Source organism: Bos indicus x Bos taurus, chromosome 3 (assembly GCF_003369695.1).
Source record: "Bos indicus x Bos taurus breed Angus x Brahman F1 hybrid chromosome 3, Bos_hybrid_MaternalHap_v2.0, whole genome shotgun sequence".
NCBI classification, from domain to species: Eukaryota; Metazoa; Chordata; class Mammalia; order Artiodactyla; family Bovidae; genus Bos; species Bos indicus x Bos taurus.
In genome coordinates, this window is record NC_040078.1 from 7,826,245 (window position 1) to 7,843,817 (window position 17,573).

The window sequence follows — 17,573 nt, forward strand, 5'->3', positions numbered from 1 at the left end:
AATAAATCTCTGCTGCTGCTGCTAAGTCACGTCAGTCGTGTCCGACTCTGTGCGACCCCATAGACGGCAGCCCACCAGGCTCCCCCGACCCTGGGATTCTCCAGGCAAGAACACTGGAGTGGGTTGCCATTTCCTTCTCCAATGCGGGAAAGTGAAAAGTGAAAGTGAAGTCGCTCAGTCGTGTCCGAATTTTAGCGACCCCATGGACTGCAGCCTACCAGGCTCCTCCGTCCATGGGATTTTTCCAGGCAAGAGTACTGGAGTGGGGCGCCATTGCCTTCTCCGGAAATAAATCTCTAAAAGTATATAATTTAAGAGAAGTTCTGCCCTTGGAAAATCAAATGAGAACTTCAGTTCAACAAAGAGAACTGAGATTACACTCTTGGTACTGACAATGACGGTCCAATGAAAAAATGAAGGTCAGTCTGTGTTTCCCCCAAATTTTAAAGGTAATGAATGGTGTAAATTTTAGGTTTGCTAAAGGACTCATTCAGGGAAGTATACAACCCCAAATTCACACTGAAGCTCAAGAACAGTATAAGTACTCCTCTGTTAAGGTAAGAATATTACTATCCTTATAAGGTAAGGACAAGTTTTCTTTAAACACTGGATGATAAAGCTTCTCTACTCTTATTTCGACCACATTCCATTCCTACTCTTCCTGCCACAAAGCCAAACAAAATATCCGTAACAAGCAAATTCATAATTGTATCCGGAGAACAATCAGGATTATACCCATTTATAAGCGTTAGGTGTAGATGGACAGCAACCTGAGGTCAGGTGCTAGGGTGCTTTGCTTCTCTGCCAATATGGACATCAGCCTCGATCAATAGTGGAAGCTCAGAAAAGGTTTGTCTTCTTTCAGACGAACCAAACGTGTACATACACGCACAAACACTATACGGCAAGCATCGCCCACATCGCACACTGAGAAAAACCTTCAGCCGTTTTGGTGGTCACGGCCATCCTGCCCTAAGCTTCCTAATGACGTCGTATTCGCCGCACCAAATCATCACCTGGTACTTTCCCAGAGGAAACAGCCAACACGATAGTAATTCTAATCAGGCAGCATTTTACACTCATGTCGCCAGGACAGACACCGACAGGTTCTGCTATACTCTACTAGGACCACGGACGGACACGACGAGTGACCCTCGCTTCCCCGACAGGATTCGTCCACACCTGTCACCGAGAGGGCGCGGAAGCAGGGAGGAAGAAACCTGGAGCCACCCCTGGCACAGTCTCAGATCCCACTCACCCCAGTCTTCATCCGGCCGGTGAGGGAGTCCCGGACTAAAAGGTGACTCCATGGTGCCGGCAACGCCAGCCGGTTCCCCCGAAACACACGTTCCCCTGCCCAGTAACTCGGTGACTAGTCCTGGGACGGCGGCGGCGAGCGGACAAAATACTCCGTAACGCTGACGCGACGGTGGCCGAATGGAGACAAACTGCTTCCGCCGCACGAGGGCCGCCAGAGCCTGAGCTAGTTTTAAACAAATCGCTGAGCAAGTATTTTTCCCTTTTGGAGTTTTCGACATTTTCTGTTCTGCTGTTTTAAGGAAAAAAGAAAGACGCAAATACTACGTCGGTTAAATAAAATATAATATTTTGAGAAATGGGGGAAAACCCATTCTGAACATCGTCCCCTTTGATTCCACAGTGGAGATATATCAAAACAAAATTTAGAGACTAAAAAAGTAACTCTGGTTTAATTTTAATAACTCACTATGAGTATAAAAATTCTCCATATACACAAATGTGTGGAAGAAAAATACACAACTACTTTTCCACATTCGTTAGAGCTTCCCCTCTATTGGCACAGCATCTGAGATAAGCAAAAATACTAGGAATCGTACTTCTAGAAAGCCTTTTATTTAAGAAAATTTAAACAAAATAAATATAAAAGATGAACTTTCCAAAAATCAAAATCAGCTCACCGCCTTAAATATACATTTCTAAAGCATAGCACCTAGTAGACCGAGTCCTCGAGACCTTACCCTAAGACCTGTAATAATGTAAATTCCCAATCGTTTTACTACTAAAACTTATGGATCGATTTTGTTTTAAAAAATCCACCTACACCACAAACTCTAACGGAAAACTTGAACTGAGTTTGATGAAAGAGTTTCAAGACCGCTACTTAAAATTTCTTTCTAAAGCATTTCAGCAGTTGAATATTTAATAAAAGCCTCCACCTTAAGAACACGTATATTCTTAAGAACACGTATATTCTTAAGAACACGTATATCGATGCATGAGACACGGTGCTCAGGGCTGGTGCACTGGGATGACCCTGAGGGATGGGATGGGGAGGGGGGTGGGAGGGAGGGTCAGGATGGGGAACACATGTACACCCATGGCTGATTCATGTGAATATTATTGCAAACGCCACCACAATATAAAAAAAAAAGGAAAAAAAGAACACGTATACCTCTAGGACCAAGTGGAATCTTTCCCTAGGCTACTAAACAAAACAAGCCCTTCCCAGAAGCCTCAAAACTCCTCGTGGCTGGATGATTACTACGGATTACACAATCCGGAATATACAGAATCACCCTGGGATGCAAACCCCGAAAAAAATCACTGAATTATCTTACATTAAAGGTGATTCTTTCTGTCATCGGCTAACTAATCATTTTTCATATCAGGTGAAATTTATAAGGTTTTTATTCTCACCCAACTGCAAATTCAAAAATTGCCAGGAAAACTAAAATAAAACCACCAAGAATCTTCTATATCCACCACATATCTTAGTCTTTTTTTTTTTTTTTTTTAAGAAAATCGCCATGACTTAACTCCAGCAAGTTTTCGGGTTTTAATTTAAATTTTTTTAATTTTTTATTCAAGTGGAGATAATAATAATACAAAACAGATTTTGTGTGCTTACCACCAAGAATAAACAAATACAAAGAATTTCCATTTTCACTTCAGGTTTTTCATAAGAAACTAAGCACTGCAGATTAAGCTGAGCTACGTTGTTTCCTTCTGCTTCTTTCCCTTCGTCCACACAGGCAACTTCTATTACGAATTTTATGGTAACCGTTAAAGTCCATTTTTATCATGTTTAAATATGTGTATAGATACATACATTTAGTGTTGTTTTGGGGTATTTTAATTTACATAAATGTTTAGCACTAGTCTTCTCCAAGTCACTTTTCTCATTCAAATTTATTTTTTGATATTTTAACTGTTATATGGCATTTCCATAAATTTTTTCATTTCCCTACTGATGAACGTAAATTTTTCATTTCCCTACTGATGGACATTTGGATGGTTTCATCATTTTACTGTTACATAAAATATATCCTCGTATGGATATCCTGGTGCATATATGCAAGAATGTCTTTTAAGGTACTTGCTGGCTCTAGGAGTACTGCTATTTGCCAAATAATACCAATTTACACCTATCATTAGGAGTGATGAATTCTCACCAACACTAGATGTAACCAGACTTTTATTTTTTGCCTGTGAAGGGTGTGACTATAATTTACATTTCCCTGACAATTAAAGAGGTGGCACATCTTCTCATATTCATTAAACTTTATTTCTTCTGTAAATTGCCCATTCATCTTTCATAAAATTTCCTACTGGATTTTCTTTCAATGATGTGTTCATTTAACTTGTATGAATGTAGCAAATACTTTCTCTGAGGCTGACATTTGTCTTTGTTTATGGGATTTTTGTCCTCTAGGTTTTAATTTCAATGTAGTCAGACTTATCAATCTTTTGTTAATGATCTCTGCTATTTGTATATTGCATAAGAAATCCATCCCTTTCCTGAGGGAATTTTTGTTTCCAGATTTTTAGTTTCATTTTACACATCCTTTTTTTTTTTTAATTCAGTTATTGCTGACATATAGTAGCACTATTGCCTTTTTACAGCAATTTTGTATTCAAAAACCTGACTGAATTATGTGCAAATGCTCATCCATGGAGTTATACCCTCCCTACTGTAAATCCTCTAGGATTTTCTGTGTAGAAAGACTTCTTGTATGTAAACATTAACATTTTAAAATCTATTTTTAACATCATTTTAGGTGAAGCGAAAGTCCCTCAGTCGTGTCCAATTCTTTGCAACCCCATGGACTACACAGTTCGTGGATTCTCCAGGCCATAATACTAGAAGTGGGTACCCTTTCTTTTCTCCAGGGGATCTTCCCAACCCAGTGATTGAACCCAGATCTCCTGCATTGCAGGCAGATTCTTTACATCTGAGCCACAGGGGAAGCATATTGTTTTAAAATTAACCTTTAATATGGAAATTTTCAAGCAAACAAAAGAATCTGGGGAATTCTTAAGTCTTCTTTTGGAGGAACTCCTGGCAGTCCAGTGGTTAGGGCTCTGCATTTTCACCACCAGCCACTTTCACTGCTGTGGTTTGGGTTCAGTCCCTGGTTGGGGAACTAAGACTCCACTGTGCAGGGCCAAAAGAAAACAAAAACATCATTTGTCCTGTAAATTTTTCACTTGGTGAGTCTCCTGATTGTAGTATCTAGAGGTTTGATAGGTTTGGGGTTTTTTCATTTGTTTCTGCAAAATCTTTTCTTTGGAGACATTTTTTAAAGAAACATCAATGTTCGTTAAGAAATATGCTGTTTGTAGATCTTTTTGAATCATACCTGTTAGTTATCAAATAACTTAATTCATTTGCTTTAACTTAAACCTGTGGCAGAGAAATAAAACTTCAAAGAATTTTATGTCTAGATCCATACCTAGGACTCTACTCTGGCATCTGGTAATGTATCTTCCCACAGGTTAAGAATCCATGATGCCAAAGTGATGTGCCCAGCCAGGACATATATCCCCCTCCAGACACACTTCTGACACACAAATAGCTCCACGCCTTGCTCAGGCCTCTGACCCCTAAGAACTATGACAATAGTGAATGCCAGGATGTAGACAGCTTAGAAATGTGAGCTTAGGAGTCCAAATAATACATATGCACACGGTCCCCATGGACAAATCCAGGGGTAGGGAAAGAGGGGCAATCTGTGGGTAGGAGCCAACTCTCACTGCATTGCCATATTTTGTCACAAAACTCCAGTCAGAGAATTCTAAATTCAAACGTCTTCTAGGTCATTATGAAGATGTATTTGTCAAGATAAGAGATTAAAACATTTTAATAGCTTAGTAGCTTTAAGTTCTAAATATTAAGACAAATAGAATGTAAACTTCAATTCTGTTCTGTCTGAATCCTGCCAATGTTGGTAGAATGCCTGACTAGTGAATTTGTAGCTTAGTTAAAAACGGCATTTCATCAGTACTATTAGATTTTACAATCTGATTGACATTTTCAGTGTATCTTCAAGACAAATATCACCCTGAACAGTGAACTCAAACAATAAATATAGAGGTTAAAAGATCAGATTTTGGAGTAAGTCAAACTTTACTTCTAATCTAGGTTCACTAGATAGCTATGTAACTATTGAGGAAGTGACAATCTTTCTGAGCCTCAATTATGACTGTAAAATAGGAATAGGGTCTATTTCAGAGCTGTTTTGAGGATTAAATATACATTAAGTGTTTAGGATAGTGACTGGCACAAAAGTACTCAATTAATTGCAGGAATTTTAAGAGAAACTGTTGACTGCTAGTGGCTAGGCACTATATAAAGTTCTGTCAGCACTGTATCACAAAAATCCTCAGAAAAACTCCAATGTGGATCCTATCATTATCTCCATTTTAGGTAAAAATGAATTAAAGCTAATGCAAATGACCTTTCAAACAACGCTGTCAGGAGAGCAGAGAATATATTAATCTCATTTCGTGAAGCGGAGAAGGCAATGGCACCCTACTCCAGTACTCTTGCCTGGAAAATCACATGGACGGAGGAGCCTGGTGGGCCGCAGTCCACGGGGTCGATAAGAGTCGGACAAGACTCAGCGACTTCACTTTCACTTTCACTTTTCACTTGCATGCATTGGAGAAGGAAATGGCAACCCACTCCAGTGTTCTTGCCTGGAGAATCCCAGGGACGGGGGAGCCTGGTGGGCTGCCGTCTATGGGGTCGCACAGAGTCGGACACGACTGAAATTGACTTAGCAGTAGCATTTCGTAAAGATGAAAAATGACTCAATTTTCAAAAGACCTGCTCACTTCCAAGAAGATGGTGATCAGTGGAACCAGATTAGAGCCACTCTCTAATAATTCTACTTCAGTACTGTTTTCACTGTACCACACCGCCTCTGAAATAAGGTTAATATTGCTGTTTTCAACAAATGTATAAATCCTAATGTTTTACACTGGTATTCCTAAATATTAAAAAGAATTCTTTTTTGAGAACAAAGGCATAATGGATTTTCTATCTATCCCCCACCCCCTGCCAAAAAAGAAAAAAACAAAACACTGAAAGACTTTAAATCTGAAAAGCCTGCTGAGGATGTTTCACAAAATTTCAAAATTTACATAAAGAATAGTCATGTATCCCAAAACGATCCCTCACTGGCAAATACTAATTATCACTCAAAAAAGATACTGTTTTGTCAATTCCCCTGGCAACAATATAAATTACAAGGCAGAGGTTTTATCTAGTTTGTTCAGTGTATCACCAAATTGCATACAACAGGTGCTTGGTAACTATTAACTGAACTGACAAGTATAAATTCAAGTAAAATCTACATAATTCTCTGTGTCAGATGCCACAGTGTCATGGATAGGTAACTTGAACAGCATGAAACGGCTGCTACTCAACTACTTTTTACCTACAAAGAGGCAAAGGTTCAACCTAATTGCTTTTAATAATCTTTCTGGAAAACATTACAAAGTAAAGAGGTAAACAGCTATTATGAAAGCTAAGACAGAAACGGAGAAATTTTTTCTCCTAAAAAAAAATGTATTAAATGAAAGTTGCCAAAGGCTCCAGGTCCTATTCTGAGATACTCTCAAGAGTCAACTGTAACAGTCCCACCCTTTTAAAGAGGATGGTGATTCACACTTCTTTGTATTTAAAGTAACTTCCATGTTGGTGTTTATGTACATATAGATATACTCACATGTGAAGATATGTAATATGTATTAAGAACATGGACTACTTTATTAGCTATTTCTGATCTCATGTAAATGTTCAAACATCTAATCAGGTACAATTCTAACTATTATCAATGAGTAAAATAAATTCATCTCCAGAGATCACATTAAAAAGCTAATCTGGACATATTACCTTTCCCAATACTCTTAACACACCAGGCTAAAAAGGTGACTGATATGCAGTTACCCCACATTTAATTTTATTCATCATTAGAAACATACCTAACATTAATATATTTCTTTAAGCAGATTACTTCCAAAAGTATCTTAAACACATTTTTCTAAAAACTCAGATAACTGGGATTCCAGAACAAAAGTAGAAAAAAGACATTTTAGTCAGCATTTTACTGATGTCCTTTCCTTCTACATTTCCAAGAAAAATCCAGACTTACGTGGCTTTACTAATGTCCCTTAAAAGAAAATCTCAAAACACATCCAAGAAAATTTGCTTTACATTTCTAGAAATAAAAGGATGTCACTTAAATATGACAGTTTTAAATTTTTGGACATTATTCTGTCCATCTAGACCTGAAGAATTCTTAACTAACATTCCAAAAATCACAACTGTAAGGAAGTGACGTATGTGTAATTATGGCTGATTTGCATTTTTCTATAGCAGAAACCAACACAAGATTGTAAAGCAATTTTCCTCCAATAAAAAATAAATTTTTAAAAAAGATGGGGAAAAAATCACAACTTTTAATATATATGAAATAAAGAAAGTATCCAGGTTATAGAAGATTTTAATATCAAAGTATAATTTACATGATTAAAAAGTTCTGATTTCTATACAAAGTATTCTACGTAGACAGTAATAAGAAGCTGACAATGTATAATTTCTAAGTAACATCAAGTGATTTTATCTTCTCACATTGCAAATGAAATGTTAACAGCCTAAAAACTACACAATCTGCCACGGATGACAATAAGGAAGAGCAGCACATATCAGCAAGTCATCACATGTAACGAGTTCCTGTTTCTCTTGTTTGTGATCCCCACATTGGCAGCGTTTTCGTTTCGTCCACTCTGCTCTTATGTATTTGAAAAGCGGGTGCTATCCATCTGCCACATGAGCACTGTTCACCATACCAGTTGAAAGAACCCAACTTGGCATTGCATTTGGGGCAGAGAAGCTAAAAGAAAACAGATGTGTTACTTCTTCTCTCACTTTTATATAAAACAAGTAATTATCTTTGGTAACACAGGATATAAAACAGTTAAGACATGGCTCATAGTTTCAAGGAGTTGATGATCTAACCAGTGAGAGGAAACGTAATGGCAATTTATTATAAGGGATAGTAGACTGCAATAATTCTTAAGTATGTTGTACTCTGGGAGTACAGAGAAGGAATAGATTAATTCCAGAATGAAAGGAGAAAGGTGAAGACTGAGGCATGAAACAGAAGGCTTCATGACTGTGGCATATATGTTGACTTTTTTTTTTACCTAAAGACTTAAATTTTTATTTCTAATTAGCTAGTACTAAGACTAGAGCATTTCAAGCAAACAGTACAGACATGAGCATACCTGATCCACACTTTAAATACAGTGTCATCATAAACAAGATGAGACAGAAAAATCTTTCATTATCCACACACCATATTATGTGTTTACTTTTAAACCAACTATAAAGTTTGTACATAAAACTCAGAACTAAAATTGATTACATAACTATCTACAAGTTTTTAGTTTGACAAAATATACCACATTCCTCAAAACAATTAAACATAGAGTTACTGTATGAACCAGTAATTCCAATTCTGGGTATATTTTCAAAATAAAAGCAGGGACCCAAACAGGTATTTGTATATCCATGTTCATAGCAGCATTATTTCCAATACCCAAAGGGAGGAAGCAACCCAGATATCCGTGGATAGATGAGTAGACAAAAAAATGTGGTATACACATAAAATGGAAGACTATTCAGCAGTAAAAAGGAAGGAAACTGACGCACGCTGCAACATGGATGAACCTTGAGGACATTATGCCAAGTGCAATAAGCCAGCCACAAATTTATGAGGCACCTGGAGGAGTCACATTCATAAAAGCAGAGAGTAGAACAGTGGTTGCCAGGGACTGGGGAGGCGGGGGTGGGGATTAGTGTTTAAGGGGTAATTAGTTAATTAGTGTTTAATGGGTATGGCATTTCAACTGGGGAAGATGGTGGTGATGGTTGCACAATGCGAACATTCTCAATACTACTGAATTACACACTAAAAATAGTTAAAATGGTAAATTTATGTTATGACTATTTTACCATAATTTAAAAAAACCACATTCATAATATATGTATGTCAGACCATTTGTGCCGTACACCTTCAACTTATACAATGCTGTATATCAATTATATCTCAATAAACTGAAAAAAAAAAAACAAAAAAAAACTGTGTATCTCAAAGCTGAGATAAGCAACAGACTGGATAAAACACCTGCATTATGTGAAACACTAGACGACATAAACAGCTCCTAAATTCCTTAGAAAAAGACAAAACCCATTGAAATGCACCAAGGATATGAAGGAAATTTCCTGCGAAACAAAGTATAAATGGCTGATAAGTACATAAGGATGTTGGTCTCAGCAGTAGTCATAGAGATTCAAATTAAGACACCTTAGGATTAACATTTTTCATCTCATAGACAGACAAAACCTTACTGATTTTATAATATCCATATGCCAACGGTATGGGGAAGTGAGTACATGCATTCAACGTTAGTGAAAGGCAAATTTGTGTGGGCATTGTTAAGGTTGGCCCAGAATATTAGTAATATTTTAAAATGTACACTCTTCAAGCCAGGAATTCCACTTTTAGGTATATATTCTATAATAAAGGTACAAAGAAGTATGCACAAATGTGACCTAGAATATGTCACAAAAAAATAAAATAAGTGCCTTTATCTTGGATGCTTTCCAGATTAAATACAAGCAGCAAGGGAATTCCCTGGGCATCCAATGGTTAAGACTATGCTTTCACTGCTGAGGGCCAAGGTTCAATTCCTGGTCAGCAAACCAGGATCCCACAAGCCACAAGTGGCAGCCAAGATAAATAAAAGCAGCAAGGCATAAACATAAGCCACAAAAAAAAAACCGATAAAGTGGACTTCAACAAATAGTATCAAGAGTCAGAAGTGACTGCTGTACAAGGTTTATTTGGTAGCAATAACAATGGTGACAGATTCTAAAACCTGTGAACATACTAAAAACCACTGAAAACATACTAAACATACTAAAAACCACGTACACTTTCCATGGGTGAATTATATTGCAAGTGAATTATATCTCAATAAAGCAGCAGCATCTGAAAACATGGGTTTGAATATAGGGTACCCCCTTCTAGGCAAGACATTAACTAATGTAAATTAAGTTTCCTCATATATAAAATGTGAATATATATCTGCTCTATTTTATAAAATTATTGTATTCTTCAAATGAAATACAGTGAGAGTTTCATAAAAACTCACTATACAAACTTAGATAATCTTTAAACATCATTACCTCTTAGATTAAGAATATCTTTACATTAATATCAAGTAAACCTAAAAAGAGTTGTAGTGGTCACATGATGCTCATATGAGCTGCATTCTTTACAATTAGTAAGAAATGATAAAGAATCTCATAACAAATATATAAAACTGAAAGAATCAAGAAAACAGAGATACATAGAGCCAAAGGAGAAAAAGGAAGATTAAGAAGAAATTTTAAATCTAACTTTAAAATCTGTGATTTGCCCTATTTCTTACAAAGCTCAAGTTCTGCTAAATATATTCTAGTTTGTCTTAATTTGAAAAAATATAAACAATAGCCTTAAAAGGAATTAACTGAGACCAAAAGCTCTCAACCAGAAAGTGGATCACTGTTTTAGATCATCTGGTTTTTAATTAACTAATTTATCTTTGATAGAATCTTGCCTATCCTACAGAGATATAATCTTTAGAAAGAAAGCAGTTAAGATGGAGTAAAACACTAAAGCATGGTTTAAAATGAAAGAAGGAACAAAATACAGATGACATAATAAAACTAAAGAAAGTAAAATGTGTTCTCACCTGTCCATCCATCACTCCCAACAAAGTGGATTCCATCCACTGTACAGGTTCAATGAAGTAAGATGTACACTGAGCCTGACTCCCTGCGGAAAGCATGGGGGATGCCGTCATCCTCTTGTGGGCAAAGGCTATAGGACCACTTCCTTCATTATGATCCAAAACGCTAGAACTTCTAAATAAAGATCGCCTGCAAACCCCCAAACAAACAAAAACATTAATGATTTCCAAAAGAATGGAAAAATAGATTAAAAGTGCAGTTATTTCTTAGAGGGAAATTAATATAACAAAGATTATGCTATTTTAATTTTTGATAACCTCTACAAGTAACCAGATAACTTTTAAGAATTCATATTCTCCTTGAAATCAGATCTGAATATGAAATTTCTATATTTTTCCATTAAACAATCTTCCTACAAGATTTTAAGAAACTGAAACTTTCAGTACTTTTCTACTGAGACAAAGTAAAATCTCCAGAGGATACAAAATATTTTACCTGCACTTTCTACATTTGTAGAGACCCCCATCTTTCAATCCTTGTGAAATGGCAGATGGGTCAACAGCAAAGAGTTCTTGAGGTAAGTTCTGCAATTCTACGTAACATAAAACATATCCACTTGTCAAAATCAACTCTACATTTTCAGACAAATTCAGTTTGTGTCAAATTGAGGCAAGTTGCTCAGTGGTAAAGAATCCACATGCCAATACAGAAGACAAAGGTTCAATCTGTAGGTTGGGAAGATCCCCGGGAGAAGGAAATGGCAACCCACTCTGGTATTCTTGCCTGGGAATCCCATGGACAGAGAAGCCAGTCCATGGGGTCACAAGACAGTCAGGACACAACTTAGCAACTAAACAACAAAATGCTAATCTCAGAAATTAAAAAAAATCTCCCGTGTTGAGGAACGAGGACGAGGTGGGACAGCACAGTGATGCAGCCCTTGGCTTCCAGGCACAGACTGCCTGACTTCAAGTTCGAGCCAGCCATTTACAAACCATGTGGACCCTGAACAAGCTATTTCTTGCTAAACCATGGTTTCAAAAATGAAATAAAAAGTACCTGCTTCAAAAGTGAAATAATGCACCTGAAGGCATCTGGTCTCAGAGTAAACCACATCTACAAAGGACTGAATGTGCTGTGCTTCGTTGCTCAGGTTGTGTCTGACTCTTAGCAACCCCATGGACTATATAGCCCGCCAGGCTCCTTAGTCCATGGGATTTCCGAAAGCGAGAATACTGGAGTAGGTTGTGATGACCTCCTCCAGGGGATCTTCCCAACCCAGGGATGGAACCCAGGTCTCCGGCATTGTGGGCAGATCCTTTACCCAGGCTGAGCCACCAGGGACGCCCAAAAAGGACTGAATACATACTGCCAATTATTACTTACCTGGATACTTCTCTGTAACCTTTTGTAAACGATATTGTTTATAAACTGCACTGGAGGTATCCACTTCACAGCCCATTGCCTGGTATAATTTCAGTTGCCACTCAAACCCCTCATTCATCCTGCAAGGGCAAACAGATACAGAGTTAAATTTTCTTAAATAAATAAAACTGCATCACAAAAGCAGAATTATTACTGTATCAAGTAACTCACTTGGCCTCTGGCTTGACAGTCTTAAGGTTTTCATAGGCTTCTTCAAAGGTAAGCTGGTCAGTCTTCATCATAAAAGCAGTTATTACAGTCACACTTCGACTGACCCCTGAATGACTGAAAAAGAAACCTTTAAAATATCAAATAGCAACAATTACAAAAACAAAAAAACCCACCCCTATAAATGGTAAAGTTTGGGTCCACTTCTTGTCTGCTTCTTCTACTCAGGTAAATCCTATGCCTCTGAAATACTACTGCTACACAAAAGAAGTATTCCTTGATTTCCTTATTCACTTTTAATTCTGAACCATGTGAATGTACTACCTACTGAAAAATAATTATACTAATTTTTAACACCTCACAATGCCTTCAGATAAGAAAGCCTTCCTCAGCGATCAATGCAAAGAAATAGAGCAAAACAAAAGAATGGGAAAGACTAGAGATCTCTTCAAGAAAATTAGAGATACCAAGGGAACATTTCATGCAAAGATGGGCTCAATAAAGGACAGAAATGGTATGGACCTAACAGAAGCAGAAGATATTAAGAAGAGGTGGCAAGAATACACAGAAGAACTGTACAAAAAAGCTTCACGAGCCAGATAATCACAATGATGTGATCCCTCACCTAAAGCCAGACATCCTGGAATGCAAAGTCAAGGTGGGCCTTGGGAGGCATCACTACGAACAAAGCTAGTGGAGATGATGGAATTCCAGTTGAGCTATTTCAAATCCTGAAAGATGATGCTGTGAAAGTGCGGCACTCAATATGCCAGCAAATTTGGAAAACTCAGCAGTGGCCACAGGACTGTAAAAGGTAAGTTTTCATTCCAATCCCAAAGAAAGGCAATGCCAAAGAATGCTCAAACTACCACACAATTGCACTCATCTCACACACTAGTAAAGTAATGCTCAAAATTCTCCAAGCTAGGCTTCAGCAATAAGTGAACCGTGAACTTCCAGATGTTCAAGCTGGTTTTAGAAAAGGCAGAGGAACCACAGATCAAATTGCCAACATCCGCTGGATGAAAAAAGCAAGAGAGTTCCAGAAAAACATCTATTTCTGCTTTATTGACTATGCCAAAGCCTTTGACTGTGTGGATCATAATAAACTGTGGAAAATTCTAAAAGACATGGAGTATCAGACCACCTGACCTGCCTCTTGAGAAACTTATATGCAGGTCAGGAAGGCACAGTTAGAACTGGACATGGAACAACACACTGTTCCAAATGGGAAAAGGAGTACGTCAAGGCTGTGTACTGTCAGCCTGCTTATTTAACTTATACTCAGAGTACATCATGAGAAACGCTGGGCTGGAAAAAGCACATCTGGAATCAAGATTGCCAGGAGAAATATCAATAACCTCAGATATGCAGATGACACCACCCTTATGACAGAAAGTGAAGAGGAACTACAAAGCCTCTTGATGAAAGTGAAAGAGGAGAGTGAAAAAGTTGGCTTAAAGCTCAACATTCAGAAAACTAAGATCACGTCATCTGGTTCCATCACTTCATGGGAAATAGATGGGGAAACAGTGTCAGACTTTGTTTTTGGGGGCTCCAAAATCACTGCAGATGGTGATTGCAGCCATGGAATTAAAAGACCCTTACTCCTTGGAAGGAAAGTTATGACCAACCTAGATAGCATATTGAAAAGCAGAGACATGACTTTGCCAACAAAGGTCCGTCTAGTCAAGGCTATGGTTTTTCCAGTGGTCATGTATGGATGTGAGAGTTGGACTGTGAAGAAGCTGAGCACTGAAGAATTGATGCTTTTGAACTGTGGTGTTGGAAAAGACTCTTGAGAGTCCCTTGGACTGCAAGGAGATCCAACCAGTCCATTCTGAAGGAGATCAGCCCTGGGATTTCTTTGGAAGGAATGATGCTAAAGCTGAAACTCCAGTACTTTGGCCACCTCATGTGAAGAGTTGACTCATTGGAAAAGACTCTGATGCTGGGAGGGACTGGGGGCAGGAGGAGAAGGGGACAAGAGAGGATGAGATGGCTGGATGGCATCACTGACTCGATGGACTGAGTCTGAGTGAACTCCGGGAGTTGGTGATAGGGAGGCCTGGCCTGCTGCAATTCATGGGGTCGAAAAGAGTCGGACACGACTGAGCGACTGAACTGAACTGAATGGCTTCAGAACAAATCTAAACTCTTTTGCTCTTGGTTTTAAAGGCCCTGGAGATCTGGTCCCAAACTTCTATTTTATCTTTATATAATATTTATAACAAAGGCTGGCTGTAAAATTGCTGACTCAGTAAGCGTAAACTGTTGTTATTATACTCCTTCTGCCACTGCTACGTCCTAATCAATTTTTCTCTCCCCAAATCTCCCCTACATTGGCCACGCCTGCCCCAAACAAGAACAATGAAATAGCCTGCTCTCCCTCTTAAGTCTGAATAACCTTAACCTCTGTTCATCTCTCTTACTACACACCTCGCATCCCAGTCTGCATTTCCTCAGTATGTGTCTGGCTACTCGAGAAGAGATTTAAACTCTTTAGGTGTAGAGACTTAGTCATTTATCTGAAGATTCCTCCTACCCTGGAAAACTCAGCGGCTGCAGAATGACCCAACATAAACAAAATGAATGAAAAGCCTGCGCTTCGTCAGGGGACCGCGTCCCGCCCACTCCTCTCTCTGACACAAGCCTACGCAAGAGGGAGCTGGGACAGCCCTCTGGTCCTCTTCTGGGCCCTGGGAGGGAAAGGGTGAGGTGGGCCAGGTAGAAGCGTGGTGAGGTTGCTCTCCCCACGGACCCGACCACTCACCAGTGCACCAGCACCGCGCGGCCCTCGGCGCGAGCCTGGACAATGAAGGCCACACAGCGGTCCAGATGACTGAGCAGGTCGGTCTCAGGTTTGTCCAGCGCTGGCACGAAGAGACTCCGTAGACCCTCGACCCCAGCCCCCGTTTTGAAGTTAGGCTCCTCCGAGTCCACCGTCAGCACTGCCGTGACGCCCGCCTCCCTCAGGTGGTCTGGCTCCGCAACGGCCGCGGCTCCACCCAAGAACAGCCCCGGACGCACTTCCAGCATATGCCTGGCAGAGCTGGCCCGGCTCTGGCTGCCGATCTGGTGCTCGCAGCCATTGCTCCCGTCCTGCGCCTCCAACATGGCGGCGCCCGGGGGCCGGGCAGCGGCTGGCCCTACCACCGAGTAGGCAATCGGCTAGAACGTCCTTACTTTAGGCCCAGCCGGCTGAGTTGCGCCGCTGCTGCCTCGGAGGGTTTCGTCGACCGCCGGAATGTGGATTTACTGGGGAAGGTGACGTGACTTCGGCCTGGGCGGAGCTAAACCCCATTCGCAGCGGCTTCTGAACCCTAACGCAAATACCTACAGGGTTTCTCAGGCTCTTAGGGCTGAGATTTTTATAGATTTCTGCAGAAGCAGAAAATGGATTCAAGTTGAAATGATGGTCACACCAACTGAGTCAGTACCATAATCTTATGCATTTGAAATACAACGCTTTTCCAGTACGTATGAAATCATTTGTTTGTAGTTCTTCTCTTGTAACCTTTTACTTTTTTTTTCTTTTTGCCCCCTCCTTTTTTTTATTGGTATGTGACTTCTTGTTGGTGTATATTCTGTATGTTTGAAAATATTGATCCCATGGTTTTGTGTCAGTGCACTCCAAAGACCACCAAGAATCCACGTGTAGTTTTAAATAAATTGAGTTTATTACTCAATCATGAACTGTAGAATTTTGGGAAATGCAGGTCTTAAGAGAATGTTGCTGCTGCTGCTAAGTCACGTCAGTCGTGTCCGACTCTGTGAGACCCCACAGACAGCAGCCCACCAGGCTCCCGTCCCTGGGATTCTCCAGGCAAGAACACTGGAGTGGGTTGCCATTTCCTTCTCCAGTGCATGAAAGTGAAAAGTGAAAGTTAAGTCGCTCAGTCATGTACGACTCTTAGCGACCCCGTGGACTGCAGCCTACCAGTCTCCTCGGTCCATGGGATTTCCCAAGCAAGAGTACTGGAGTGGGGTGCCTTGCTGCTGCTGCTGCTAAGTCACTTTAGTCGTGTCTGACTCTGTGCCACCCCAGAGTCGGCAGCCCACCAGGCTCCCCCATCCCTGGTATTCTCCAGGCAAGTGGGGTGCCTTCAGATCAGATCAGATCAGTCGCTCAGTCGTGTCCGACTCTATGCGACCCCATGAATCGCAGCACGCCAGGCCTCCCTGTCCATCACCAACTCCCGGAGTTCACTCAGACTCACATCCATCGAGTCGGTGATGCCATCCAGCCATCTCATCCTCTGTCATCCCCTCTCCTCCTGCCCCCAATCCCTTCCAGCATCGGAGTCTTTTCCAATGAGTCAACTCTTCGCATGAGGTGGCCAAAGTACTGGAGTTTCAGCTTCAGCATCATTCCTTCCAAAGAAATCCCAGGGCTCATCTCCTTCAGAATGGACTGGTTGGATCTCCTTGCAGTCCAAGGGACCCTCAAGAGTGTTCTCCAACACCACAGTTCAAAGGCATCAATTCTTTGGCGCTCAGCCTTCTTCACAGTCCAACTCTCACATCCATACACGACCATAGGAAAAACCATAGCCTTGACTAGACGAACCTTTGTTGGAAAGTAAAGTCTCTGCTTTTGAATATGCTATCTATATTGGTCATAACTTTCCTTGCAAGGAGTAAGTGTCTTTTAATTTCATGGCTGCAGTCACCATCTGTAGTGATTCTGGAGCCCAAAAAAAATAAAGTCTGACACTGTTTCCACTGTTTCCCCATCTATTTCCCATGAAGTGATGGGACCGGATGCCATGATCTTCGTTTTCTGAATGTTGAGCTTTAAGCCAACTTTTTCACTCTCCTCTTTCACTTTCATCAAGAGACTTTTGAGTTCCTCTTCACTTTCTGCCATAAGGATGGTGTCATCTGCATATCTGAGGTTATTGATATTTCTCCC

The 17,573-nt window shown here is 40.0% G+C and overlaps 2 protein-coding genes across 4 annotated transcripts in view; both read right to left on the minus strand.

The window, feature by feature from the left end:
• Nucleotides 1-1,542, minus strand: part of ATF6 (activating transcription factor 6) — a 234,143-nt gene extending 232,601 nt beyond the window's left edge. For all 3 annotated transcript variants that reach the window (XM_027527485.1, XM_027527476.1, XM_027527490.1), the window contains exon 1: nucleotides 1,259-1,542. In XM_027527485.1, the coding sequence (XP_027383286.1) occupies nucleotides 1,259-1,538 (280 nt within the window). In that variant the 5' untranslated portion in view covers nucleotides 1,539-1,542. The remainder of the gene's footprint in view (nucleotides 1-1,258) is intronic.
• A 6,163-nt stretch (nucleotides 1,543-7,705) lies between these two features.
• DUSP12 (dual specificity phosphatase 12) lies at nucleotides 7,706-15,873 on the minus strand. Its single transcript, XM_027527515.1, has 6 exons — nucleotides 15,432-15,873; nucleotides 12,662-12,775; nucleotides 12,452-12,570; nucleotides 11,561-11,657; nucleotides 11,068-11,254; nucleotides 7,706-8,159 (listed from the first exon to the last, which is right to left on the minus strand). Exons 1-6 carry the CDS (start codon nucleotides 15,773-15,775, stop codon nucleotides 7,983-7,985), a joined length of 1,038 nt encoding a protein of 345 aa, XP_027383316.1. The 5' UTR covers nucleotides 15,776-15,873; the 3' UTR covers nucleotides 7,706-7,982.
• Nucleotides 15,874-17,573: the final 1,700 nt, after the last annotated feature.